Source organism: Parus major, chromosome 6, assembly GCF_001522545.3.
Source record: "Parus major isolate Abel chromosome 6, Parus_major1.1, whole genome shotgun sequence".
NCBI lineage: Eukaryota > Metazoa > Chordata > Aves > Passeriformes > Paridae > Parus > Parus major.
In genome coordinates this window covers 1,728,363-1,754,506 of record NC_031775.1, presented here as the reverse complement: position 1 = coordinate 1,754,506, position 26,144 = coordinate 1,728,363, and the positions used below count along the sequence as shown (strand labels likewise).

At 50.9% G+C, this 26,144-nt stretch overlaps 2 protein-coding genes across 11 annotated transcripts in view; both read left to right on the top strand.

Annotated features, from left to right (window-relative positions):
- MICU1 (mitochondrial calcium uptake 1) overlaps nt 1-6,098 on the top strand; it is an 84,229-nt gene extending 78,131 nt beyond the window's left edge. For all 5 annotated transcript variants that reach the window (XM_015633132.2, XM_015633131.2, XM_015633129.2 and 2 more), the window contains 2 exons: nt 3,768-3,857; nt 5,338-6,098. In XM_015633132.2, coding sequence (XP_015488618.1) covers nt 3,768-3,857; nt 5,338-5,501 — 254 coding nt within the window. In that variant the 3' untranslated portion in view covers nt 5,502-6,098. The remainder of the gene's footprint in view (nt 1-3,767; nt 3,858-5,337) is intronic.
- Nucleotides 6,099-7,307: 1,209 nt separating this feature from the next.
- On the top strand, nt 7,308-24,643 carry DNAJB12 (DnaJ heat shock protein family (Hsp40) member B12). Of its 6 annotated transcripts, none has more exons than XM_015633382.3 (9): nt 7,309-7,475; nt 11,429-11,603; nt 12,501-12,646; nt 15,439-15,624; nt 16,992-17,071; nt 17,695-17,804; nt 20,474-20,646; nt 21,484-21,616; nt 22,751-24,643. In XM_015633382.3, exons 1-8 carry the CDS (start codon nt 7,343-7,345, stop codon nt 21,603-21,605), a joined length of 1,125 nt encoding a protein of 374 aa, XP_015488868.1. In that variant the 5' UTR covers nt 7,309-7,342; the 3' UTR covers nt 21,606-21,616; nt 22,751-24,643. The 6 variants fall into 6 exon arrangements, with proteins under 6 accessions (XP_033371370.1, XP_033371371.1, XP_015488868.1 ...); XM_015633381.3 differs by having other exon boundaries at nt 22,654-24,643; XM_015633380.3 differs by having other exon boundaries at nt 21,484-24,643.
- The last annotated feature ends 1,501 nt before the right edge of the window (nt 24,644-26,144 follow it).

The window sequence follows — 26,144 nt, the reverse complement described above, 5'->3', positions numbered from 1 at the left end:
GCTGGGAGTGTTTGCCTCAGCTGGGGCAAGGGAACCTTCCTTGGGCAGGAATCAGATTTAAGTAAAATAAACCATAAATAGAGTGTGCCCTACCAAAAGTGAAGCTTTCACAAGGTTGCTGGGTACAAACTAACAAATGTAAAAATACCACTGGGATGGGGACTAGGAAGAGGTTAGTATGTGTAATAATTTGCTGCTAACAAAGCAGCAAACATTATTACGATTTTAGAAGGGTTGTTTAAAATTTCAGAGGGGAAAAAAATGGCTGGTACCAAACAGCCAGAGCTTGACAGCCTGTTTTCTGTGCTGAATTTAAGTCACTTCTTCTTCTAAAAAGGATCATAAACCTGTATTTTAATGACCCATTTAAAAACACCCAGATTATTTATTAGCCCATCTTTCATTTTCCCAGCAACATAATAGCTGTCATTCTCCTAAATCACAAGCATTCCTCAGAAGACTTTCCCAGCCTAGGCTCACAGCTGGAAGCAGGACAGGAGCTGAATTTGGTGCTTATTCCCTCTTTTAGGAGGGTGTGAATTGCACTTTTTGTGGCACTGTGTGCAGCCAGGTTTTCCAAGCAGCCCTTCTGCTGGCAGAGAGCCACAGGATAACTCCTTTGGGGTTTAGGGCAAGGCATGGCTGGGCCAAAGCACGGGGAGGCAGCTGAGCCCACTGCTGATCTGTGGCTTGGAGCAGGGCTGGAGCCCCAGAGAGGTTCATGGAAAAATCATTTTATTTGAATGATGCTTCTTGAAACAGCTGCAGAGTCGACAGGGAGTTAGGAATGAGGCAGAGGTGAGCTGGAATGCAGTCATGGAATTGCTGCTTGCTTTCCTTTGCCTTGGAGATGGATGGAAGAAGTTGCCCCCCCTGGAAGCACAGCTCAGATTGCTTCTCAGGAATAATGGCAGTGCTGGTAGTTGGGAGGGGAGGACTTGGGTCTCTGGAGACCCTCATATCCAACAGGATCTCCTGCAGCCACTCACCCTGGGCCACCTGCAGTCAGGTTTGGGATGTCTCCAAGGAATCTCCTTTCTTTCCATATTTTTGGCTGTAGATATTGCACAAACAGGGGGTTGGCACTGCCTTTGGTCTGGGAGCTCTGCTTTTTTTTCTCTGATCTCTGTGACTTTCTGTTATGCTCCCTTTGATGTCAAAACAACTTCTGCTCAGCTGCAGGGCTGCAGCCTCATGGTTTGAGGAGACAAAGGAAAATGTGCTGTAACTACAGGATTGCATAAGGCTTATCCAGCTCTTTCCTGGATGGGTGTTCCAGCACGTACTCATGCAAATGATTTGTAAAAAGTTCAATGGATTTTGGTAGCTATACTGCCAGTGATAGCATCCAACATTTCCAACTGGGATCCTTGACATGAAACGTGTGCATCAATGTGAGGCTGATTCCTGGGAGACCAAAACACACGTGTCCTGCCTTTCCATCCTGGAATGGCCCAGGGCAGGGAGCTCTGCTCCCATCACCCCCAGTGCCATTTGGAAAACAAAGGCAGAAGCCCAGCTGTCCATTCTTTTGGCCACATGTGTGATTAATCTCAAGTTGGAAGGAAAAAGTGAAGTTTGCCATCTGGCGAGGCTCTCGCCTGGAGCGAAGCCCCGTTTGCAGACGCTCGGTGCGGCATTGCTCACGGTGCAGTTCTGGGAATCAGAGTGGAAAAAAAGGATAACTGTGTCAGACACTAAACTTGCATAAAATAACTCAGATGGCTCATTAAAAGAATCAGTGGGGCATACCAATGCATGAAATCTTAGAAGCCTTCCAAGACAGAAATGTAGAACTCATTTCTGATGGAATGAAATCCAGGAGCATTTTTATTCCAGAGTCCCAAACCTTGGCAGGCTTTGTTTTAAGAGATGTTCCCCCAGACAGCACCTATTTCATTTTGTGAAGTGGTGAAGAAATTAGTCCAGCAGGTTTAAATTTTATTTGCCTCCCTGAGCTACCTTGTGGTCTGGAGCATGTGTGTGGAAGAGGAAAGTAGAGATGCTTTCCCTCTTCCTTTTGATTCCTTAAAAGCCAGCACAGCCCTAACCAAGCACAGCACAGTCATGTGAAGTCATTTTGGCATCAAGCAAGAGCAAAGGGATGGAGCTGACACTTGTGCAGTTGGATTAATGAGAGAGGAAGCAGGAACTGGTGGCCATGAGTACAAGTTCCAGCTGGGAAAACTGTGGCAGTATAAAATAAACAGGAGGGGAGGGATCAGGAAGACTCCCTGCAGAGATGGAAGGAGCAGGTAAAATCTCTGCAGAAAAACCTGACTTTAATAATTGAAGGAACTGGGACAAGGGGCAATGGTTACAAACTGAAAGGGGAGATTTTGATTTGGTGTTATGGAGAAATTGTTTCCTGTGAGGGTGGGCAGGCCCTGGCACAGGGTGTCCAGAGCAGCTGTGGCTGCCCCTGGATCCCTGGAAGTGTCCAAGGCCAGGTTGGATGAGGCTTGGAGCATGCCCATGGCAAGGGGTTGGAATGATGTGATCCTTAATGCCTCTTCCAACCCAAACCATTCTGGAATTCTGTGATGTAGGAAATCATTCTAACTTTTTTTTAACATGTAAGGCTACAGCCATCAGGTACCTAAGGCACCAGGAGGGGAGGGATGGCATCAAGGTGAAGCACCTGGAGAGAAGTTCTACATTTGCAACAAATTAAATGAAATTTGGTGTTGCTGTCTGAGGAAATACAGAGTAATAACTGCTGACTGGAGCTGCATCACTCATGGAGAAAAGGAATTTCACTCAAAAAAAATAATTATGTGGGAAAAGCAGCGTCCTCCTTGAGATTTTATGTATTTTATATTATGTCCATTGTGTCATTTCAATTTTCTCCTGCATTATTTAGTAAAAGGAGAGGTTTTATGGGGAAAAGGACCTGAAAGTGGCTGTGAATTCCTCTCAGAAAAACCCAGATTTCACTCAGGGGAGCAGAAATGGGGTGGAAGGTATCAATAGTGTAAACATTCATGGAAAAAAAATAATCCTATTAGAAATATTTTATGCAGTTTGTAATTAATCCAGTTACAGTATACATTGGATGATTAATTTTTCCTTTCTGACACACTTAACTCTCCAAAATTACTGAAGGACTGGGCATGCAGAAACCCATAAAGATGTTGTGGAGGAAAGCAGAAGCTGTTTGTGGTTTCAGTCTGGTTTTGTGATGCTCCACTTCCCTCTCTGCCCTTCCTCCAAAGCTAAACATTGATCCCAGTTGCTGTGAATGGCGTTTCCTTAGGTCTGGCTTTCTAGGGAAGCAATTTAACTTTAAATACACTCACACCAGCCTAGCCAGGGGGCTTTGTTTTTCCCATTTGTGCAGCAAAATCAACTGCCTAACCCTTCCAGATTGATAGCTCCATGGATTGCCCTTTTCTAAAGGTGGGAATAAAACTCCTGCTTGCTTCTCTGCTGCCAGTCCGGGGAGAAGAGGGAAATACTTCCTTACAACTCTTTATTTTTTTGCAAGGTTAATCTGGTCTTCTCCCCGTGGAAGGGGGGGTGGGTTCGTTCTGCAATTACTGGGTTGCAACAGGAAAAGCAATTTTTGGAATTCCCAGCCTGCTGGGATTGTTGTTTGATAGAATATCGTCCTTGGAATGCTGTCAGAAGGAGCTGCCTCGTCGATCAAGCTTATTCCCAGCCTCTCTGAAGACACAAATGCCGTTTTCTGCAGAGGAGCAGGAGTGTCCTGCTGTGGCTGGCACATCCTGCCCCCTGTGTGACCCTGTGCCCTCCCTGTGTTGCAGTGACCATGCAGCAGGTGGCCAGGACAGTGGCCAAGGTGGAGCTCTCGGACCACGTGTGCGACGTGGTGTTCGCGCTCTTCGACTGCGACGGTGAGCGACCACCCCGACCTCAGCCAGGCCAGGAGAGTCAATGCAGGGCAGGAAATGCAGGGCAGGAAATGCAGGGCAGGAAATGCAGGGCAGGAAATGCAGGGCAGGAAATCCAGGGCAGGAAATCCAGGACAGGAAAAGGGCTTTTCTTGCCATGCTCTTTGTCTATGGATCTGTGGTGATCCCCCTGCCTTTGTGGGAAGGGTATCCAGTGGTAGCCACCCTGTGAGATGTGGGTCTTGGAGCACAGATGGGAGGGTTTGATGTGCACACTTTGCTCCTTTTTTACCCCCACACAACTGCAGTTTGTTTAACAAAATGAACTGCTGTGCTGCAGTGTTGGAAAGGAGCCGGTCTGGGGCTTTATCTCCAAAGTCCTAGACCAATGTCAGCTTAATTTTTAATGAATTAATTGCAGCTCTGTGCCCTGCTGGGAAGCTGGTGGCTTTGCAGAGGGTGTGAGTGCCCCAGGGTGATTGTTGTCACACTGAAGCACTCCTGGCTTGATTTAACGGGAATTACTGGAGTCTTTGCCAGGTGACAGCAATTCCAACTTCGAAAGAAGGAAATTCTGCATTTGCCCAAAACAGCCAAGCCAAAATCAGAGTCCTGGCTGGCACCTTGCTTCTCCAGCACAGTCACCAGCATCTGGCAGCTCTGAGTGGCAGCACTGGTGCATCAGTATGAACACTAAAAAATGTGTTTGATTATTTTATTCTTTGTTGTCCCTCTTGGTTTCAGCCCCACCCACTCCTTTGCACCTTTATAAGGTCCCACCTCCTGTTTTATTTTCCTCTGTGCTTCAGTACCACTGTTCTGATACAAACTTCACACCAGATGATCAGCTGGAGATTCAAGTGAGCTGAAGTGTATCCAAATATTCACTGTTTGCCTTCTCTCAGAGTAGAATCTCCTAAATATTTTGATAGCAAATCCTCAGGGGGAAAGACTCTGGTTGCCAGAGGAGTCCCCCAAGGAAGAAACTAAGTAGAAAAGACAGCACAGACCTCTTTTTATTATTATTGTTGTTATTTTGTTGTTTCCATTCCATCAGTGTTTACAGACATTAAAAACCTGCAGCACTGGAGGGAATTTTGCTCACCCCTTATAGTTTGCTGGAATTTTGCCACTCAGTGGCTGCATTCTCCATAACCTCATTCATCAGATCAACAAATCTTCCCTTCTACTTCATTAGAAAAAATTCTGCACCCATAATTTCCTAAACCACTTAAAGTGTTGTTTCCTGGGAGGACATGGACATTTGGTTTGCATTTTGCTTTTCTGCCTCCTGCAAGCGTCCATAGGGTTGGGATTTAGAATCTGTGCCTCAGGATCCCTTGCTGAGCAGGATATTTTGGGAGGTGGGAGCCAAACGTGGTCTGTTTCTGCAGGAAAGGACACTCATGGCTGCTGCCCTTTAAAGTTATCATTTCAAGGAGGTTGGTGGTGGGTCTCTGATTATTTCTCCTCCTTTTTGCAGGGAATGGTGAGCTGAGCAACAAGGAGTTTGTTGCCATCATGAAGCAGCGCCTGATGCGAGGCCTGGAGAAGCCCAAGGACATGGGCTTCACACGGCTCATGAGGGCCATGTGGAAGTGTGCCCAGGAGACAGCGTGGGACTTCACAGCTCCCAAGCAGCAGTAGAGGGGCTGGGAAGGAGCACCCCCATCCCCTGGCACAGCCCATGGGCACAGCAGGGTGGCACCAGGCTCTGGAGAGCCCAGGCTGTCTGTAACAGGAGGGTTTTGTCAATCCAAGTTAGAAATCCACGCCTGTTGTGTTTGCTTGCTGCTGGCTCTCCTTAATATTCCTCTCTCTCAGGAATAAGGAAAGGACTTCTACTGCCACCACCTCTGCAGTGTGATGTGCCCTGCTCCAGAGCTGGATCCAAATCACCTTTATTTAATGCTATGAAAAAATGGCACGGGGGTTATTTTGATTCTCAGACTGCTCCTTGGAAAAGCCGGGCAATTCCTGCATTTCCTGGATCCCAGAACCAAGATTTCAGCCAGTCAAAAGCTCCATGCTGCACCTGCTGCAGGAGGGCAGCAAAAAGTAGTGGAGCAACTGGCTCTCCTGCAATTCCTGCCTTGCACCAGCATCCTGCTGCAGGAGCTCCCTAATTGATTTCCCATATGGAGAGCCCTCTCCGTGAGGAATTGTAGCGGGAAGGGGCTGACAGGCGTTGTTTGCCGGGTGCTGTCCTCTGTAAAATATCATGTAAAGATCTTGCTCACAGCAGCCTGGCTCTGTCTCTCCATTGCTCCAGATCCTCCCCCAAGGCTGGGGCTGAGGCACTGAAGATGGGGTGTTTTGGAAGTGGGGGGGCAGGGAAAACTCCATGACTTTACAGAGGTGGAAAGACAAAGGGGATAAATCACTCCTGGAATACTTCCCTTCCTGCACAGAAGGACATGGAACTGCCGGGGAGAGTCCAGAGGAAGCCACCAAGATGAGCAGAGGGATGGAGCAGTCCTGTTGTGAGGAAAGGCTGGGAGAATGGGGATTGTTCAGCCTGGAGAGAAACTCCAGGGGGACCTAATTGTGGCCTTTCAGTGCCTGAGCAGGTGACAAGAAACATGGGGAGGGAATATTGACAAGGACTTCAAGAGCCAGGACAAAAGGGGAAATGGTTTCAAACTGCCAGAGGGCAGGGATAGATGGGATATTGGGAAGGAATTGTTCCCTGGCAGGGAGGGCAGGCCCTGGCACAGGGTGCCCAGAGCAGCTGTGGCTGCCCCTGGATCCCTGGCAGTGTCCAAGGCCAGGTTGGGTGGGGCTTGGAGCAGCCTGGGATAGTGGAAGGTGTCCCTGCCCATGGCAGGGGTGGCACTGGATGGGCTTTAAGGTCCCTTCCCACCCAAACCATTGTAGAATTCCGTGGTTCATACAGGAATATTGATCCTGATCGCTCCAGCTAGAGTCACCTTCCTCTCCTCCCTCATTTCCCAGGCACAGCCTGCTCCTTTGGGATGGTTTGGGTGTGGGTCACACACGTCACACCCCACAGACCAAGGTAGAAGTGCAGGTTTGACCCTTCCTGGCGGCAGCTGTTCTTCCCTCTCTCCTGCCTGCTCCCCATGGCCAGCCTCCAGGGATGTGTCACCTGAATTCTCTCGTTTGGATGAAGGTTCTTCCCGCCATCCCTGGTGCGACTGAATGTGAAACAGCCCCGAGCAGCCTCATCCCTCTTTAGCGTCTCCTTCAGGGCAGAGTCCCCGCAGGACCTGTTCCAAAGGCAGGAAACTCAATAAGGAGGAGAGAGAATTCCTGAAGGGGTTAATTATTCCCTTCCGAACCCCCTCCGAGAGCAGGGTCCGGGGCTGCCCTGGAATCCTCTCCCCCCAAAATCCGCTCCCTCCCTGCGCCTTCCCTGCTCCCCAAAAATCCTCCATCGGCCCCGCCCGCCTGAGGGCAGTGTCCTGTGACGTCATCACTCTGCGCCCGGCCCCGCCTCTCCGCCCCCCCGCCCGGCCGCCGCCGCCATGGAGTCGAACCGGGACGAGGCGGAGCGGTGCATTGGTATCGCGCTGGCCGCCGCCAAGGCCAACCAGCCCGACAAGGCCCGCCGCTTCCTGGAGAAGGCGCAGCGCCTGTACCCCTCGCAGCGGGTCCGCGGTAAGCACCGGGCCGGGGGCGCGGCGGGGGGCCCGGGGGAGCGCGGCCTGCGCGGCCGCCGCCGGGCCTGACCTCTCACCCTCACCGCGCCTGCGCAGTGCGCGCAGTGCGCGCCGGGAAAGCGAGTTCCTCGGGAGTCCCGGGGGTGTCCCGGGTGCTCGGGCTGCGGTACCGCCTGGGACCGGGTACCGATGGGCTGCGATCGGTGCCGTCTGCTCACGGCCTCTGTCTTCAGCGGGGGCTCCCAGTGAGGAGGGGGCCGGGAAGGGACAGGGGACCGACTCCGCGCTGCTGTGGGACCCCTGGAGCCGCGGGCACAACACCCGCTGCTGGTGGAGCAGCGCTGAGGGGAGGGAAGGAGCTTGTCAAGGCCAGCGAGAAGTTCTCGGGGGGCTGCGAAAAGCCCTTCTCTTCTTATTCCTCTTTTCCTATTCCTCGTATTCCTCTTCTCCTTTTCCTATTACACTCCTTCTCCTTTCCTCGTCTTCCTCCTCTTCATCTCCTTCTTATAGTCCTCCTTTCCCACTTTTATTCCTCCGTTTCTATTCCTGCTCTTCTTTTCCCTCTCCTATTCCTTCCTCCTGTTTCTGTCCCTCTCCTCCTGTTCCTTTCCTCCTCCCGTTCCTCTCTTCCTGTTTTTCTCCTCCTGTTATTTCTCTTATTTCTCCTCCTCCCATTCCTCTCCTCCCTCTCCTTTTCCTCTCCTCCCCGTTCCTGCATTCCTCCTCGTATTCCTTCTCTCCTCCTATTCCTTCTCCTCCTGTTTCTCCTCATCTCTTCCTCTTATTTATCCTCTCCTCTCCTCCTCATCCTTCCTCCTTTCCTTCTCTTGTTCCTCCTCCCATTCCTTCTCTCCTCTTCCTGTTCCTTCTGTTTTTATCGTATTCCTCCTCTCCCCCTCCTATTCCCCCTGTTTGCAGACAGACAGGCCGTGGCTGGGATCACACTCTCACATGCGTAACAAAATAATCCTCCTTGAAGACAGATTTATGTTCTTTTTCGTAATTTCCTGAAAGCTTTAATTAATATGGGAAGTGGCTTGTGAAAGCAGCCAAACACAATTCTTTCCCTGCTTGTTCTTACATTGCAGAATATTATGCAAAGGAAAAAAATAATAGATTTTTTTTTTTTTTTTCCACTTTGACCTCATCTGAGTTTGGATTCTTTGGCCGAGCTTTGCATTTTGGCTGTCCCAAGGCTTCCTGTAATCCTCTTTTTGGTTGCGCCAGGCCTCTTCCCTCAAACACAGCGTGTTGTACGTGTGGTGTGGTTTTCCTCCCCTCCCTTTCCTCTGGAATTTATACTTTGGAGAAATTCCTGGGTAGGAAAAGTGACTTTTGGAGGAAAGCAGAGGCTGGGGGCGGGCAGCGGGGCTGGTTAATGTTAAACAACACAACGTGCTAATCTGTGGCCAGACCCAAGCAAGTTTCTCATCCAAGGAGCCTTTGCTCGATGTCCTGCTGAGTCTGGAGTTGGGAAACGCTGCCAGAGATCCCACGGTGGTCACTGAGGAGCTCCTGGGAAATCTCTTCCCCAGGAGTCACCCGGGCTGTGGCAACACTCAGCGACGTGGCCCTTGCGCAGCCGATGCTGCAAACTCTGACCCTGGCTGGGCTTTTTGGGATCAGGGAAGGGTTTTGCAAGGGGATTGCAGCACAAATCTCCCGTGTCAGGGCACGTTGGCAGAGACAGTCACACGCTGGTTGGAAAAGCGGGAGCAGGGGAAAATTTATTGGAAGTTGGGCAAACATTGGCTAATAATGGAGGAAAAGTGCTCCATGGCACGTGCTGGGGAGGAACTGAGTTGGCAGAACTGAAGCCTAATTCTGCACTCTCTGCTTCAGTAATCCCTGAATTTGTGCTGTGCTGGGGCTACACAGAGGATGCAAAAGCAACAGGTTTGGGGCTGTAGAGCAAAATGGGATTTGACCTATTGTGGCCACCTGTGGATTTCTGTGGTTGGGTTTGGGAAATACACTTTGGGCAGCAGGGGAGGGGGGATTCTGTCCCTGTGCTCAGGTGAGACCCCACCTGCAGAGCTGGCCCAGCACAGGAGGAGCACAGCTCTGGAGCTGCTGCAGAGAGTCCAGAGGAGGCCATGGAGTTGCTGAGGGGACTGGAGCACCTCCCCATCTGGAGCCAGGCTGGGAGAGCTGGGGCTGCTCAGCCTGGAGAAGGGAAGGGTGTGTGGAGACCTCACAGCTCCTTCCAGGGCCTGAAGGCACTACAAGAAAATTTAAGAGATATTTTATCAGGAACCAGAGTGGCAGGACAAGGGGTAATGGCTTTACATTGCCAGAGGGCAGGGTCAGATGGGATATTGGGAAGGAATTGTTCCCTGGCAGGGTGGGCAGGCCCTGGCACAGGGTGCCCAGAGAAGCTGTGGCTGCCCTTGGATCCCTGGGAGTGTCCAAGGCCAGGTTGGATGGAGCTTGGAGCCATAGTGAAAGGCTGGCCCATGGCAGGAGGTGAAGCTGGATGTGCTTTGAGATCTCTTCCAACCTGAACTGTTCTAAGATCAAAATCTCCTGGTAAGCTGTAGGGTAACTAAGCCCAAAGCAGCAGGATGTGGGGAAGGTGGGTGAACCTTGTGAGGTGAAATTTAAAATCACCTGGCAGATTGCTCCAGCTTTGGAAGGAGCAAAACCAAAGGCTTTCATTCAGTGAGCACAGAAGCATTGGGAATGTGAGGGAGGGAAGAATTTACTTTTCTAAAATAAATTATTTTTAAATTTGTGAAGCCTCCAGCCCAAAAGCTCATCCAGTGGGTTACTGCTCCTTAGCCCACTGTCCTTTTCATCCCTCATCCTCTATTGGCTTTTGGATTACTGAGTGGATTTTTCTGCCCCCTCCAAGTGCTGGGGCCAGATAGGATATCTTGGCTCATCTCTTGGCCTGCAAGAGTTGTTTGCACTTGCCTAAAGAAGGTGATACCCCACAGTGCAAGGTCTGTAGTGTGCAATCCATGGGAGGAGGTGGAAGGTCCTTCCCAGTTCTAGGCTCTGGATAAAGGACTGCAAGCTCAGGATACTGGGGCCTGTGTAAATGTCCTTGGCTGGGTTTCACTGTGGCATATGTGCCTGTTCTTCTTGATGGGGTGAAGAAATCAGTCTGGTGCTTGGTTTGAAAAGCAGTTTTAAAAGATGGTGCTATGCAGCTGCCAGGGAAATGCATGATGGAAAGATGCTTGGAGTCTCCCTCCATTGTGTCACCTGGGTGCTTAGGCCAGGCCTGGACGTTTTTCCCCTCTTGGCTGGAGAGGATGGAAGACAGTGCCTGAGCCTTGCAAGGAGGAAAAGAAAAGGGCAGGTGAATTTATGCACACCAGGAGAGGGAAGATGGTTTTCACAGCTGCTCCGAATCCGTAGGTAGCGACAGGAGAACAAAGCGCCCCTGTGACTCGTGTGAAGAGCTGGCAGCCAGCAGTGCTGCAGCTCTGTCCCCAAAAGAGGAGTGTCCCCGTGGGATTGGCAGCCCACAGAATTATTTTCTAAGCTCTCTAAAGATATGGCATCGTCACATCACTTCCCCAGCACTGTAGGCTCTCAAAGGCAGGAGATAAAGAAGAATGATACGCTTTATAATGTGCTAGAGGACAAATTTGGACATGCTTTGCTGTCAAGGAGAGATGGAAGGGGAAAAAAGGACAGGGATACACTGCTTTACTGATCTGCTGTGGCTCCTGGGCTGTCTGTCTGGGTAGTCCTGGGGTTTTTATGGATGTTGTGTGTGTTGGGAGAAGCAGGACATCTTCAGGAGTATCCCTCATGCCTGGCTGAAAAGCAGCAGGAGCTGAAAGATTGCATGGGAGGAAAGGTGAGGGTCTTCCTGGGGAAGGATGGGGGGGTCTTGGGAAGGTGGCTGAGATGAAGAGGAGTCTCTTCATGGGAGAGCTGGAAGGGCAGGCTGAGCTTGGTGCTTTGTTCTTTATATTTTTGTTTCTCTCCTTTCAGTTCTGCTCGAGTCACTCAACAAGAGCGAGCAGTCAGCCAATGGCCAATCCCAGTCCAGGGAATCCACAAACCCTCAGTTCAGGAAAATGAGCGGCGACTTCCCATCGGCCAACGGAGAGGCTGGGGGGGAGGCCCCCAAGGGCTACACTCAGGACCAGCTGGATGCAGTGAAGAGGTTTGTGCACAGCCCTCAGGGGCATTTGTTTGACTTTATCACATGGTACCCATCTGCTTTTCACAGTATTTTAAAGATTTCAGCTTTGAACCGTATGGAATAGTGTTAAGAACATGCCCAGGAGGATTTATAGCTCCAGTCGCCCTGGCAGGCAGCTGGGTTGGGTCTGCTCGTTTTCCAAACCCTGTTTCAAGCTTCCCTTTATTCCTTTCTCCCATTTGCCCATCCTGGAAGCTGAAGGACTGAACTGCAGGTGCAGTCACTTGGTAAACTTTGTTTAAGGTTATGGGCATGGCCTGAATTGTGCAAGAGCCACTCCAAGGGCCTTGCAGGAATGTTTGCTACGTCATCCACCTTTCCAAAAACCCAGCCTGCCGGATTCTGTCTCATCACGTGAGAAGCAGAAGCCTTGGCTGGGATGAGTGTGCCCAGGAAGAACAGGGCTGCACACCCTGGGCTGCTCCCTCCTTCCTTCTCTGCAATTCAGCTGATGCAAGTTTTACATCTGGGAATTAGCTGAGGAGAGAGTGAGGTGGGGAAAGGCCAATGTCCTTCAGGTGCTATAGTCCTTCCCAAACAGCCTCCAACACGTGCACATGATGAATGTGAAGTTTATTTGCCAATCACATTCCTGTGTGGGTCTGAGGAGGGGCCCTTCCACCTCCACTGGCCCGACTCGTTCTGTGCTGGTCCTGCCGGCACAGCCGGAGTGAGTCGGTGACAACAACTGGGTCACCCTGTGAGGAGCAGGGGCTGAGTAATCCAGAGATCCCTGAGCAACATCCATCCAAATGATGCTGCCTGAAAAGTCTCTGAGCTGACAAGTATTCGAGACAGAGTCTCAAATTTTCACTCCTGGAACTCAGGGTCTCTGTTTGCTGCCCTCTCCCCTGGCAGGGTAAAGCAGTGCAAAGATTACTACGAAATTCTGGGAGTCAGCAGAGAATCTTCTGATGAGGATCTGAAAAAGGCCTACAGGAAACTGGCACTGAAGTTCCACCCGGACAAGAACCACGCACCGGGGGCCACGGAGGCCTTCAAAGGTAAAGCCAGCTCCAGATTTGTGGTTTGTCCCCAACTCTCACTGAGCTGGGCTTGTGAGAACCCTTAAAAACAACCCCACGAGTCAAGCAGAGTGAAATGAAGGTGCTCTTTGTGAAGCTGTCTCACTTCAGGGCTGGTCATGTCATGACCAAAGTATGAGCTTAAAATAATAAACACAGGTTGGCACGGGTAGGATTCACCTCTGTTGGCTGGGTGAGGGAGAGCCTTCCTTCTCTTTCTCCCAGCAGCCCTTCCCTGTGTGTTGCTCCAACCTCCTGCCACGCTGCTCAGGAGGGAATTCTGTCAGGATTAACCCAGTTAACTTGTGCAGCACCAGAGGTGGATGCAGGGTTCACAAACCCCTCAGGAGAAACATTCCAGGAAACACCTGACCATTTGTGGATAGAAATCCCAAGTGGAAGTTTCTAGGGTCAAACTGAAGCAGCCACACAAGTGAGCCCAGCCAGAACTGAGAAAAGGAGCTCTAGTTCTGCAGCAAAGAGAATTCTCAGAGCCCCTCTATAAATGCAGCAGGGGTGTTTCCTGGGTAATAAGAGTAAGATACCTTGAAATTGGAGTTATTTTCCAAGAGAGATGCTATTGCTTGGAACATATAATCACATTTTCCCCTGAAAGTTGTGGAAGTTTGATTATTATCATTGAGCTAAACACAGAACTCCTGAGTGCCAGTCATACAGCACTGGTTTGGAAGCCATTTAAATAGTCTGATTTTGGCCACTTTTTAGAAAGAAATTCTTTACTTGAGACAGTGCTGAGGCTCTGGCACAGGCTGCCCAGAGAAGATGTGGTTGCCCCATCCCTGGAAGTTTTCTAGACCAGGTTGGACAGGACTTGGAGCAACCTGGGGTATTGGAAGGTGTTCCTGTCCATGGCAGGGGCTGGAGCCAGAGGGTCTTTATGGCACCTTCCACCCCAAAGCAGCCTGATGGTGGGAGTGAAATGCATGAGAGCTTTGCTGGAGCAGGGAGCAGTGCTGGCCTGATGTGGGTGTTCTGGTACAGTATTCAGGTGAGCTCCTCACAGACGCAAATTCAGCAGTAAAAGTCTTAGGTAAGGTTTGTTCAAGCATTTTAAGACTTAAATCCTTCCCTGATAAGTGTTAGCAAATAGTGACTGACCCCCAGCTACTTGGGAGAGCCTGTGCTGGTGTGGGGGGCAGATGAAAGAGCATCTGCACACAGGTATCAGCTCTGTCTGTGCAGAGCTGCTGCTGCACAGCTCATCCTTGCATCCCTCAGTGGCCAAAGGCAGGTTTCCTCACCTATAATCTTGAATAATGATGTTTGCCCAAGGCTTTGGCAGGAGTTCCGTGCCAGAAGTGGAGCGTTAAGCAAAGTGCCCTTTATCCCCCTCCGCGGGGTTATCTCCTCCAGGCCTTGCCTCCATGGCTTCCTGTCCTTCATCCCCTGAGCTGAGCTGAAGTCCACCTGTTTGGTTCCAGAGGGTGAAGGGGGAAACGTGCCCTGCTGTGAGGATATGAGTTAATTTTTCTTTACGTTGATGTATTAGCTGAAGTCTTGGCATTCGCCTTCCCGGTGACTGCTGATAAGGTGCTGCGTCTTGTGCTGAGCCCGTGTCTCAGTTTACAGTTCCAGCTGGCTGCAGGCTGTCTCATGGCAGATCTGCATCACTACCTGTCTGCTCTTGGAAAAAGCCTTGAGCCTTGGCTACTTGGAGCTAAAAAAATGAGGCATTTCTTGGGCTTTGTCAGCACAAAGTCAGTGAACAAACCCTGAACCGCTCTGTTGTCGTTGCTTCCCTTGTTCTTTCCAGCTGTGTGGTCGACACTCTCTGAGTCAGTCCTTGCCCACCAGCTTCCCTGCCTGGCTCTAGAAATGTTTGCTCTGGGTGCACTAATTATAACCAAGAAGGAGGAGTGTATTGACATTACATCCTCTGCCCTCCAAATCTCCACTCAGAGAAGAAACCGTACACCTCCATCTGACCATGGGGAAAATGTTGAATCTTAGAGCTGATCTCCTCCAGAAGGGCCCATTATCCCCCTTTTCCATCCCTTCTGCCCCTGCTTTTTACACACCAGGCAGCCACTGCCGTGGGCATTTTGGGTCCTTGCGACGCGGGGAGGCCTGGGCTGGGTTGGTACAGAGAGCACAGGGAAGCTGGAATGTGTGGAGGGGTGAGTTCAGGAATAGGAAGGTGACAGGCAGACATTTTGGGAAAAGGGCTCAAATTCCTGAGGCTGGAAGGAGAGGGACCCAGAGACCTGGCAGGGGTTTAGTTCCAGCCTCACAGGCCCTGATTAACAGTCCTTGTAATTATGCACTTTACATGTGGCATCTGGAGGTACTGAAACTCATAGCTGATGGATGCAACTTCTGCCTAATGTTTCCTTAGCAGCTTTTATGGAAAGTTTTAAAGTCTCTTTCAGGGATTAAACCCTTTGCAGTTCTGGTTTTAGGCTCTGACATTGAGTTCCCTTAATGCCACTTTTGAATGAAATTTGTCAACTAAAATTTTATTTCCCTCCACAGCTGCCTACAGCTGAAGGGTTTCTCTGAGGACACTCACCAAATCTTTATCAGTCATATCATAACATCTTGATTTGAATTAATTAAGGAATTTTTCACTGCCTGTGATTTCCTCCTGCCTGGATTTGCCCGAGACTCGCGCCTGGTACCTGTTGCAAAGACACAGATCTTTGCAACAGAAGGCCAAGAGCTGAGGCTCTTGGTTTGCAGGACGAGAAAGGCAAATCCTGGCAGTTTGTGGGAGAAAGGAGCTAACTGCTTCCTCGTTGTCCGTGCCGCAGCCATCGGGAATGCGTACGCGGTGCTGAGCAACCCCGAGAAGAGGAAGCAGTACGACCAGTTCGGAGACGAGAAACTCAACCCCGCCCGCCACGGACACAGCCACGCCGACTTCCACCGCGGCTTCGAGGCTGACATCTCCCCTGAGGACCTCTTCAACATGTTCTTTGGGGGTGGTTTTCCTTCCAGTAAGCACCTTCAGTCTTCAAATCTTCATTTCTTGTGGCATCCTTTTGGCGTTGGAAAGGCGCAGTTGGGGTTTGTTGAGCTGTGCAAGGGTTGTCGGGCTTGCTGAGGGGGAGTTCTCCTTCACATGTGGCCTAAACACCTCGAGTTTCTTAAATTGTTCATCTTTGGAGAGCTCAGCAACCATCAGAGCTGGACTTCTTCCCAGCCTCAGGTGTTTGTTTGCATGCTGGCAACATCAGCTGCTGTTAGGTTGAGTTGAATGCTTGAAGAGAAAGTGATCTGTTTTAAGGGTCGTTGTGTATATAATCCTGGTTTTGAGGAAGGCTTTTCTGCCTGGTGGTTTTGAAATTTAAATCTTATCAGAGCAAACACCTGGGCCTTGTTCTCTGCCTGCTCCACCACACAGCTGGAACGGGTTCTCCAAGATTAGTGGCCACTTCCTTCTCTCCCCTGTGTTCCATAAAACAAAAAAAGGAAAATAATATTTCTACAGCATAATTTAGACCTTGTGAATTGAAAAATTAATCTGTGTCCTGTCTGTCCACGGTGCTAATCATGGCTTGGTGAGCAGGAAAGAATCTGTTCCTTTACTTGCACGAAAGACACAGATTCCATGTCAGGAGAAGGGTATTTCGGGAGACTTCTTTGTATTTGTTCCAGTCATATCTGACAGGAAGTGGACACAGGCCTTTTTGACCTCTGTGGACCAACTTGAAAAAAATAATTTGGTTTCAGTTAAGAAAATTCACTCTGGTAGCTCTTTCCTGACTGCAATCTAAGCACTAACACCCCAACACCGATGACTCAAAGGCATCTGGAAGCCTTTTGCAGCATTTGTGCTCTGCCTGGCAGAGAGGCCAAGCTGCTCCTGCAAAAACAGCATGTTGCTATTTTAGCTCAGCCTCTTTTTCCCTTTCCTCACTGTCCCAAGAGAATTGAGGGCTGGTGTCTCAGCCTGGCTCCCTTTGCAGCTGTAGCTTTGACATTTAAAACAAGACATGGAAGAGCTTTGTTTGCAGGGTGGGGAAAACCCCAGAATTATTTCTGTTTGTAACTGGTTTTCATTTATCCCATCAGAAAGGAGAAGGCCTGTGCAAGGTATTCTCTCTCTGTAGCTCACCCTGCTTTGGGCAGGAGGTTGAACCTCCTGAGGTCACTTCCAAGCTGAGTTTTCATACGATCCTGCAAAATCTTGCAGAAGCAACTCTGTGCCCAACTCTGCACTCAAAGCACCTTAGGAATGCTCCTGTTTCAGCCTGTAAGCAGGTGACACAGATCATGGCCACCTTTTGTGGTCCCTCCTTGGGCAGCCAGCAGCACCCTCCACACTGTGACTTTGGAATAAAGAGTTTTCTTCTTCCTTCAGGTAATGTTCACATGTACAGCAATGGCAGGATGAGATACACCTACCACCAGAGGCAGGACAGGCGGGAGCACCAGGGGGACGTAAGTGGAAAACGCACTGGGATCTGGGAGGCTGGAGGTTTTCCCAGCACATCACTGGGAGCTGGTTCCTGTGGCTGGCTTGTCCAACAGTCCTGCTTGTTGCCACCCTCTCCAACAGAAAGCTGGAGTCAGGGTTATGGCTTTTGTCTGGGCAGAGCAAATTTTATTGTAACAAAAATAAACAAGAATTTCCTGAATATTTTTTTTTTCTTAAGCTTAAAGGTGGAACTGAAGGGAGCTCAAGGGATGAGGGAGAGGGGGAATTACCTTCATCCATCCAGCACTGAAAAGGGGAGAAGGCCAGCTATAAAACCAATCCCGCTCACTAGTTTGCTCTAGAAATACAAACTGGCATGAGGCCTTTGGAATTCCCCTCCCAAGGCTGCCCCTGGCAGTCCCCTCTGCCCATTGTCACATCCAGAGAAGGGCCAGGGGGTTTGGACCTTTGGAATCACACTGTCCTGTGGGCTGCTGGGTTCTTCCTCCCAGCTGTTTTGGGTGAAAAGCAGGAGAGAGGAGGTTGTGTTGGAACACAGGGAGGGAGGGAGGGAGGGAGAGCAATGCCATGGGATCCTTGTCCAGCTGTATGGGTGGCACTCCACTGTGTGTTTCTGTTCCCTCAGGGTGGCCTGGGGCTGTTTGTCCAGCTGATGCCCATCCTCATCCTGATCATCGTTTCTGCTCTCAGCCAGATGATGGTCTCCAGCCCACCCTACAGTTTGAGCCACAGGCTGTCAGTACCCATTCCTCTAAAACTTATCCACATGGGGAAGGGGTGGCTCTGGAGGGGTGTGGTGGGGCAGGGATCTTGCCTCTGTTCTTCCTGGCTTTCTTTGGGTTTGTTTGGTTTTTTTTTTTTGCTTTATCTCCTGACTCCATTGCTCCTGCTGCCAGTGAAGTCTTTGTGGTTCTCAAACAGGTGTGAGACACAAGGTGCAGGGAAAGTTGGAGGGTGCTCACTTCCCTAATGGAGAGAGTTCCTTGTCAGGGACATCCTGCAGTCCATACCCACAGCTGTGTCTGTCGTGGAAAGGGACAGACAAAATGGTTTGGGGAGGCTGAAGCCCAATACCAAAATCCCATTTGGAACAAATTGAGGTGTAGAGTTAGAGTGTGAAAAACAAAAGCCATGCTCTCCATGAAAGCCTTAGTACAACACAGCAGAGGAAGAGGATAAGGACTAAAAGACACTCCCAGAGAAACCCCCTGTTTCTGAACTCCCATCTTGCCCTGAAGTAGCTTTGGCCAGGCATTCAGGATGTGAAAGTGAAACTGCTGTGTTCTAGATCCCGTGGAAATGCCCCCATCTGCTCCCTCCAGTGACTAATGGAATGTCTCCTTATTCTTAGTCACTTTGCAGTGCTAACAAAGAGTGGGAAAACAGGCCTGATTTCTGTCTGCTTGCATCATTCTTGGCAAAAGCTTAATGCATGTTCAGCATGAGTTCCTTATGTGCTTTTAGAGAGGGCAGACCTGGTTGCAGCTTGGGCTTCCTGCCTGTTTTCACAGGTAGCAATGTTTGCCATTGATCATAGAATCCCAGAAGGCTTTGGATTAGAAGGGACCTTAAAATTACCTTGTTCCACCCCCCTGCTGTAGCCATGGACACCTCCCACTAGACCAGGTTGTTCCAAGCCCCATCTAACCTGGCCTTGAACAATTCCAGGGGAGGGGCATGATGTTAAATACTATAAAACCCAGCTTAGCTCTCAGATTCAGAGTGAGGACTTTGACATTGGTGCTTGGGACAAAAAGATGTGATGGTTTGGCACAGTTAAGGGTCATTCTGAGAGGGTGAGGGGTGTTGAGCTGTGATTTCCACAGCTGGTATTAGCATTGTAAAAGTAAGCATTGTACATGTACACCAGTTTGGTTTGTACTGGTGAAGAGTTTGTGGGGTGAGAAGACACCAAGGGGACGACAGCATTTGAGTGGGCAGGGATTTGCTTCCAACCTTGCCAGCTGCCAAAGGAAGCCATTCCTGAGCCCCAGATGTTTCTCTGCTGCTCCATTCCCTGTTCCCTGTGCTGTCCCTGTCTCTGCATGCTCAGGTAGCAGCAAGCAACCCGGTTTCCAAGCCTGCATTTGGACAGGGGTGGCAAATGAGCTCATCCAGTCCTCCTCCAGCCTTCCCGGGCAGCCAGGGTGTTTGAGCTGGAATGAGGCATTGCAGTGCCGGCAGGAGGAGCTGCTGGATCACTGACTGCCAGCTCCTCTGCCAGGAGGGAAGGGAAAGCTGTGCCTCAGCTCAGCTTTGAACCCAGAGATTTAAATGCCACTACTCCGTAGTGAAGCTGTCACTGAGGAGGGCAGAGTCCTAAAGAACCACTGTTACCTTTGTAAATCTCTTCCAGAAGGGATCTTCCTGCTGGAAGAGCTGCCTGGTTGTGGGCCTGATTGTTACTGTTCAGTAACACCTCATGGAACTGGCCCGACTTAATTGCATGTCTGACTGCAGGTGACAGGTTTCTTGTGCCCTGATTTTCATGCTTCACACCCCTGCCATTCCCAATCCTTCTCCTGTGAGGGCACGCTCTGTAGTCTATCCAGGAGAGGAATATGAACTTTGGGAGAGCTCAGGGCTCTGTCTGGCCAGGGAAAATAGTGAGCTTGGCTTTTTCCAGGCTGCACCTCTGCCTTGAGAAATCCCAGCAGAGCTCTGTGCTCCCATTCAGTCCATTCAGCTATCCAGCACTGAAACGTGCAGGAGTCTTGGGATCCCACCTGTAAACTCTGATAACAGACTGAAAGGTGAGCTGGATGAGTTAATGTTTATACCTGGCTCAAGAATCAGGCTGACTTTCCATGCAGCAGCAGCAGCAGCAGCTGGTATTTATTAGGGGAACTTTGGGCACGTCTCCAGGTGGAGCAGTTCCTGGCAGATCCAGCATTTGGGCCCAGCTCCTGTGTTACAGCTCACACACACACCCTAGGGAGGATCTCTAGGTTTGCTGGGTGTCAGGGGAAGCAAGAGCAGGGCTTTGTCTGAAATGCAAATCCACAGGGACGGGAGGAAGAGATTTCCTTCTGGAAAGTGCTGATGCAGGCTGGGGCACAGAGCAGGTCCCACCTTGCAAGTGGAGGAAATCACAGATTCAATAATTCAATGAAAATTCCAGGGAACATTTTATTTTATGTGGGTTTAGGCCCTGAGCAGTGTGTCTTGGAGTTGTGTGTGTGTTTACAGCTCTGCCCACCTTGCTGGAGGCCTGGCAGCTTCTCTCTCCCAGTGTTGGTGGTTGGTTTCCAGCAGAAATGTTGCTCCCTCCCAAGCCTCCATCCCGGTGGCTGGTTAGGGATGAGGGATGTTTCCCGCCCTTTGGAATCACATCACCTGAACTGGGGGCTTTGCTGCACCCCTGAAACCCATTCTGCACTGTTGTGCTCTTGTCCCTGCACCAGGTCTGTGGGTCACACACACAGGAGGGTCACAGAGCACTTGAAAGTCCCGTACTACGTGTCCGAGAACTTTGCCGAGGAGTACACGGGCACGAACCTGAAGAACGTCGAGCGGAGCGTGGAGGACGATTACATAGCAAACCTTCGGAATAACTGCTGGAGAGAGAAGCAGCAGAGTGAGTAGTGAGGGGGCAGGAGCTGCTCCAGGGGGTGGCTTTGGAAAGGCCTTTGAGGACTAAGCCGTGCTAAAGTTATACTTTAACACGGTGCCAGCACATTTCCTGTGTTGTTGGCTTTGTTTTTTTTCAGTCTATGACTTCACGACAGGCCCGGTATGTGGGGGTTTTTTGTTTTGTTTTGCTTTTTAATGCTGCTGCAGAACTGGTCAGACAAGAGCTGTGCCCTGCCATGTCAGCAGGATACCTCTGATTTCCAGTGGAGGGGGAAGGCAGAACCTCTGGGATCTCTGATAGCCCTGGGTAATATTTCAGTTGGTGGAGGACGGTGTTGGGAAGTCCGCTGCCCGTGGTGTCACATCCCAGCCCTGCTCCGAGGGCTGTGGGGGCTGCCCAGGCAGGTGACCCAGCCAAATATCCTGGTGGCACAGGGTCCAAGAGCGAGTCCAGGGGCAGCCTGTGTGCTCGGGCTGCTGTGATGGTCACGGCTCTGGGAGCTGTGGCTGGGATGGGATTTCAGCTCTGGAATGTCGGAGGGGCTGTGATCCCTGGGTGGTGCCAAAGCACGGAGCCCTGCTGGGGTAAGCTTTGTGTGGGCTGCCCATGCCCCTCCCGGCACCGGAGACGGGTTCCCTTGGCTTTTCCCGGGATGGATGAGCTGTCAGCAGCTCTTACGCCCATCCTGTCCCGAAGGGCGCGGGGCATTTCCTCATCCTTTACTTCACCTTGGACGACTGGAGGTGCCTCCTGCTCCCAGCAGAGCCGTGGGGGGAGCAGGGCCTGGCTGGGGAGTCCCCTGCAGAGGGCATTCCTGACGCTGGGCTTCTCCCTTTGCAGAGGAAGGCTTGTTGTACCGGGCACGCTACTTCGGGGACTCGGAGCTGTACCAGCGGGCACAGAAGATGGGCACCCCCAGCTGTAGCAGACTGTCAGACGTCCAGGCCTCCATGCACGGATAGTCCCAGCCCAAGTACGAGCCGGGAGCAGGGAACCCGTAGTGCTTTTATCACTGAAATCCCTGGTTGAGACACAGACCTCCAGGAGTCTCCTCGGGGTGCACACGGCCAGGCCTCCCCTCCGACGAGCGCGCCCTCGTTAATCAGGAATCGATTGGGTTTAGTTTGCATGTCGGCACCCTCGGCTCTCTGCGGGCTCCCCGTTTTCTCTGGCCTCTGGGAGCAGGGCAGAATCCCTTGGTGAGGTTGGAAGTTTCTTACATGCTGTGGCACCCAGCCCCCACGTTTTAATGAAGCCTTGTTTTTGGTTGCTTTGCTGCCTGTTTTACTGGGAAAGCTGTTATCCTGGCACCTGAAGCAACACTGTGACAGGGAATGGAGTCCCACCCAACAGATGTTCCCAGCTCCTGTTGTCTTCCCCTTCAAGGAGAGCAAAGCAAATGTTCCCAGCAGGTTGTAGAAGTGACTTACTGTGTTAAACTGGCAATCAAAGTAAAAGCAGCTGGGAGAGGGGGTGGATCTGGAAGATTTGGGGGTTGGAGAGCTTGGATTAAGGAGAGCCCGGATAACACATGTGAGACCGGATGTGCTGGGAGAGCTGCACCAAAATAATGGGGAAAAAATGGCCACAGGCTTTGGAGTCCTTTTTCTGCATAAATTTTTGGGCTGATTTCGCCTACCAGGTACTGCTGGGCTGGCTGTGAAATGTGCAGATCCCACTACCCCAAAATTACCTGAACACGGGATTTCTATGGGAAAAACTCCTGGGTGAAGTTTGTACCAGGTGTTGTGTGGAGACCATTTCAGCTCACAGAGACTCCTTGAGGACATTGGCCATTAAGCTGCTTGATTTGCAACTTTGGGGGTTGTTTTCCTTGGCATCTGAAAGTGTGGCCTTTAAAGCAAATCCTTGGGGGCCCATTGGGCTTTTTTTTTTTTTTTGGATCTGTTCTTATCTTGCTCCTCCCCCTCTCTGGTTTGGATGACTGCGCCTCTGGTGTTAATTACCTGCTTTTCTTTAATTCCCTCCCTGCACCTGTGGTCTGGAAAGAGCCTGGAAAAGCTGCTGCCTGTGCTGTGGGGTGGGGAAGGAAGGGGGAAGTCACAGATTGTCCGGAGAGTGACGCCGCTGCCGCTTTTGTTCCCAGAGCGTTGAAATGCCTGAAGACTTTCGGGGAAGTCGCTGAGCCGAGGTGACAGACTGACTGCTATTCAAAAAGAATCAAACCTTATCTTAAAAACAGAATTGGAGAATTAGCAACGCACAACTGCTCCTCTTTCTTCTCTCTGCCTCTCTCTGACGATCGCAGGCGGCGCTTGGGACAGGAAATCCAGCTCTCCGTCTTCCTCCTCCCCTTCCAACACCCAGGATCCCACAAGGATCCCACAAGGATCCCACAAGGATCCCACAGCCCCTGGAACAGACACACAGAGTGTAAAATAACCCAAACTAACTGCAGTGAAGCAGAAGGAGACCCTTCCCCGCTGCCAACAGAGAGACAAGTGGGACGATTTGTTGACGAAAGAAAACACTAAAGAAAAAGCAAAGAAAGTATAATCTATTTAGCATTAATTTATAGCTGTATATATGTTGTACTTTTAAACTATGCAGGGGTTGGATGATTAAATTATTTTGGTTTCTGCCCTTTTTGGGGAGCAGGGCAGCGAGGGAGCCTCTTCCCAGGGCGTCTCTCTCCGCAGCACTTTCCTGCCTGGAAAACAGGAATCCCTTTGCCGTGCTTTGCTCCCAGGAGGACGTTCTGTGGATGGGGACATCCATGCACCTGCCCTTGGGGTTTTGATCAAAGCAGATCCCAAAAGCGCAGGGGGTCACAGGGAGCCCGTCCAGAGCCGTGGATTCGCAGCATCGGCAGAAGCCGCGGGGTCAGCTGAGCGCCGGCGTCGCGCCGGGGACGGCAAGGATTGTCCTGGATGGATTTTGCTCGTCAGTCTTTGGTTAATTTGTGCACGTAACTCCTTTTTCTGCCGAGTCCGCTCGAATTCTGCCTGCTAATCAGCGGAGAGAGGGCTTTCCATCGGCCTCACCCTTTGTTGGGAGGTTTTGTGCCTGTCCCAGGCTGGGGTTCCTCACCCACAGGGTGCAGCCTGGCCCTGGCCTTCACACCCCGCCTCGTGTTTCCCAGAGGACACCTGGAAAACGCCACAGATCCTGGAAAATACCGCAAATCCATAAGGAGCAAAGCGTTCCGTTGATTCTGTTGGAAGAAGTTCTGCTGGGGGAGATCAGGGGGTGTCTGATCTGCCCTCTGCTCCCCCTCCCACCACGGGCAGGACCGGTGGGAGGCTGCTCCAGGTGAGGAGCCATCTCTCGGGAGCAAAGCCAGCACGAGCAGAGCCACCTCCCATGGAATAAACTGGATTATTTTCATTTTTATCTTTTTTTTTTTTTTTTTTTTCTTTTTTTTTTCTGCTCTGCAGCTCATTTGTGTCTAAAGACATTTCCAGTGAAAACCATCCCCTGGCACAGTCAGGGGAGTGAGCTGGGAGCACGGCAGCTCCCGGGTGGGCTGGCAGAGATGGTTTTATCCCGTTGTCCTTAGGAATCCACGCGCTCTGTCTCAGCTGTTTATTTACTTAGTGAAATCTCAGCCTCCCCTTGGCTGCAAGCCCTCTTATCCCACAGCCACCATGGCTTGGACCTGATTTTAAGGGGTTTTTATTTTTTTTTTTTTCCTTTTTTTTTTTTTTTTTTTAATTTTTTAATCTTTCCTCCACCTTGGGAAGAAATTGGGTGGAAGTTGAGGGTTGGAAATGGCGCTCGATAGAGGCACAGGGATGATGGGGACAGGGTTAAAGCAAAGTCCTGCTCACAGAAGGAGCTGGATGTGTTGCCCAAGGGCATTCCCTGCCCGGAGCCTGCCCACCAAAACCTTCAGGTTATTTTTCCTGGTCGATACTCACGGATCATAAGGAGGGAGAAGGTGTCGATCCCAGTGGATGCTCACAGAGGCTGTATCTCTCGATTTAGAGTTAATTATACAATTGTACATCTATAAATAAATGTTTATAATGTGAAAGGCTCTGGCTGGGTTGGTGTCCTGTGGATCCCTGTTCCAGCCAGCTCCTGTTCCGCTGGGATGTTCCCAGAAGGGCCCTTCTCCCATCCCATTAGCCCCACATCCTCTGGCTGAGCTCTTTTGGGGGATTATTGTCATCCTCAGGATGGCACCAGCCTGGCAGCGTTATCCTGGCATTGGAAGGTGCCCTTGGGACACGATCAGGTGGGCAGGGAGTGCCTTGTTTCGGGGATGGATTTGGGATGGGTCTCTTTTCCTCACATCCCCCTGCCTGGGGCAGGATGGGGCTGGGGCAGGCTGGACCCCTCTGACACCTCCCTCTTCCTCCCCAGGCCCATGCACCAAAGTGCTGGAAGCTTTGGGTGGGAATTTCCCCCCTTTTCCTTTCTTTTTTTCTCCCTTCTCTCAGAGGGCAAGGGTAGGAATTTCTCCCCTTTCCCTTTTTTTCCCCTCCTCTCAGAGGCCCAGGGTCACATCCCTGCCATTTCCCCTCTGGCAGTGAGTCAGCCCTACCAACACAGGGCACATCCACAGCCCAGGTTTTGGGGTGGTTTTACTGCATTTTGGGTCATTCCCAGCCTGGAGCAATGGGAGACACTCTGGAATTTCTGGGTGTGCTGGTCCCTGCCCACTCACCAAAGGTGTGGGTGGTTTCAGCTGCCCATTAGCTCGTTAGCCCAAGCTTTTAATTGGAGCGTCTGCCAAAGGCAGGGAGGCATCAAAGGAAGGCAGGAGCTCCAGAGCATCTTCCTCTGGCAGGTAGGGAGCCAAGGGGACCTCTCTTCCCCCCATCATTATTTTTGGTAGCAAAAACATGAGGGTTTAGCGTTATCCTGGCATTTAAATCCCCATTTGCCTTATTGCTGCTGATGCCCCCAAAAATCTCCCTTTCCTCTGCTGGCACCTGGGATCCCTGGGCTGATGCTGGTGCCACAAATAGCTCCATTGACTCTTCCCAGGTCCCAAAATATCCCTTTGCCTAACCCCCTGTGCTGGGAGACATTTGATCCAGCCTCGCTGGAAGCTTCTGCACCTTCCAGGGACCTTGAGACGCCCCCAAATTTCTCATGGAAAGGCCATTTTGCTATAAATAAAAGCAGTTTCACCTTCACAGCTGGGGCTGTGGCTGTAGCGTTCCAGGGGCGTGGGGAAGGTTCTGCTGGGCACCCCCAGGACAGAGGCTGTGACATCGCTCTGTGTTGGCTTTTGGGAGTTTTGCTGGGGTTTTTATTGGCATGATTAATTTTTTAAAAAATGGGATACAGAGCCAATCACCTTCCCTGAGAGTGGCTGGTGGGGGATGAGCAGGGGTCAGGCTGGCAGCACAGACAGGGCCACCCCCTTAGGAGCTCGGTATTTAAAAATCCACGTCTTTCTGGAGCTATAAATACCACTCCCAGACTGAGGATGCCTCAGCAGGGCTGAGGGCACAGCCCCAGCTGAGCTGCTGCCGTAAATCTCCTGCTGTGCCCTGGGATCAACGCGTCACTTCCATCCTGGCCAA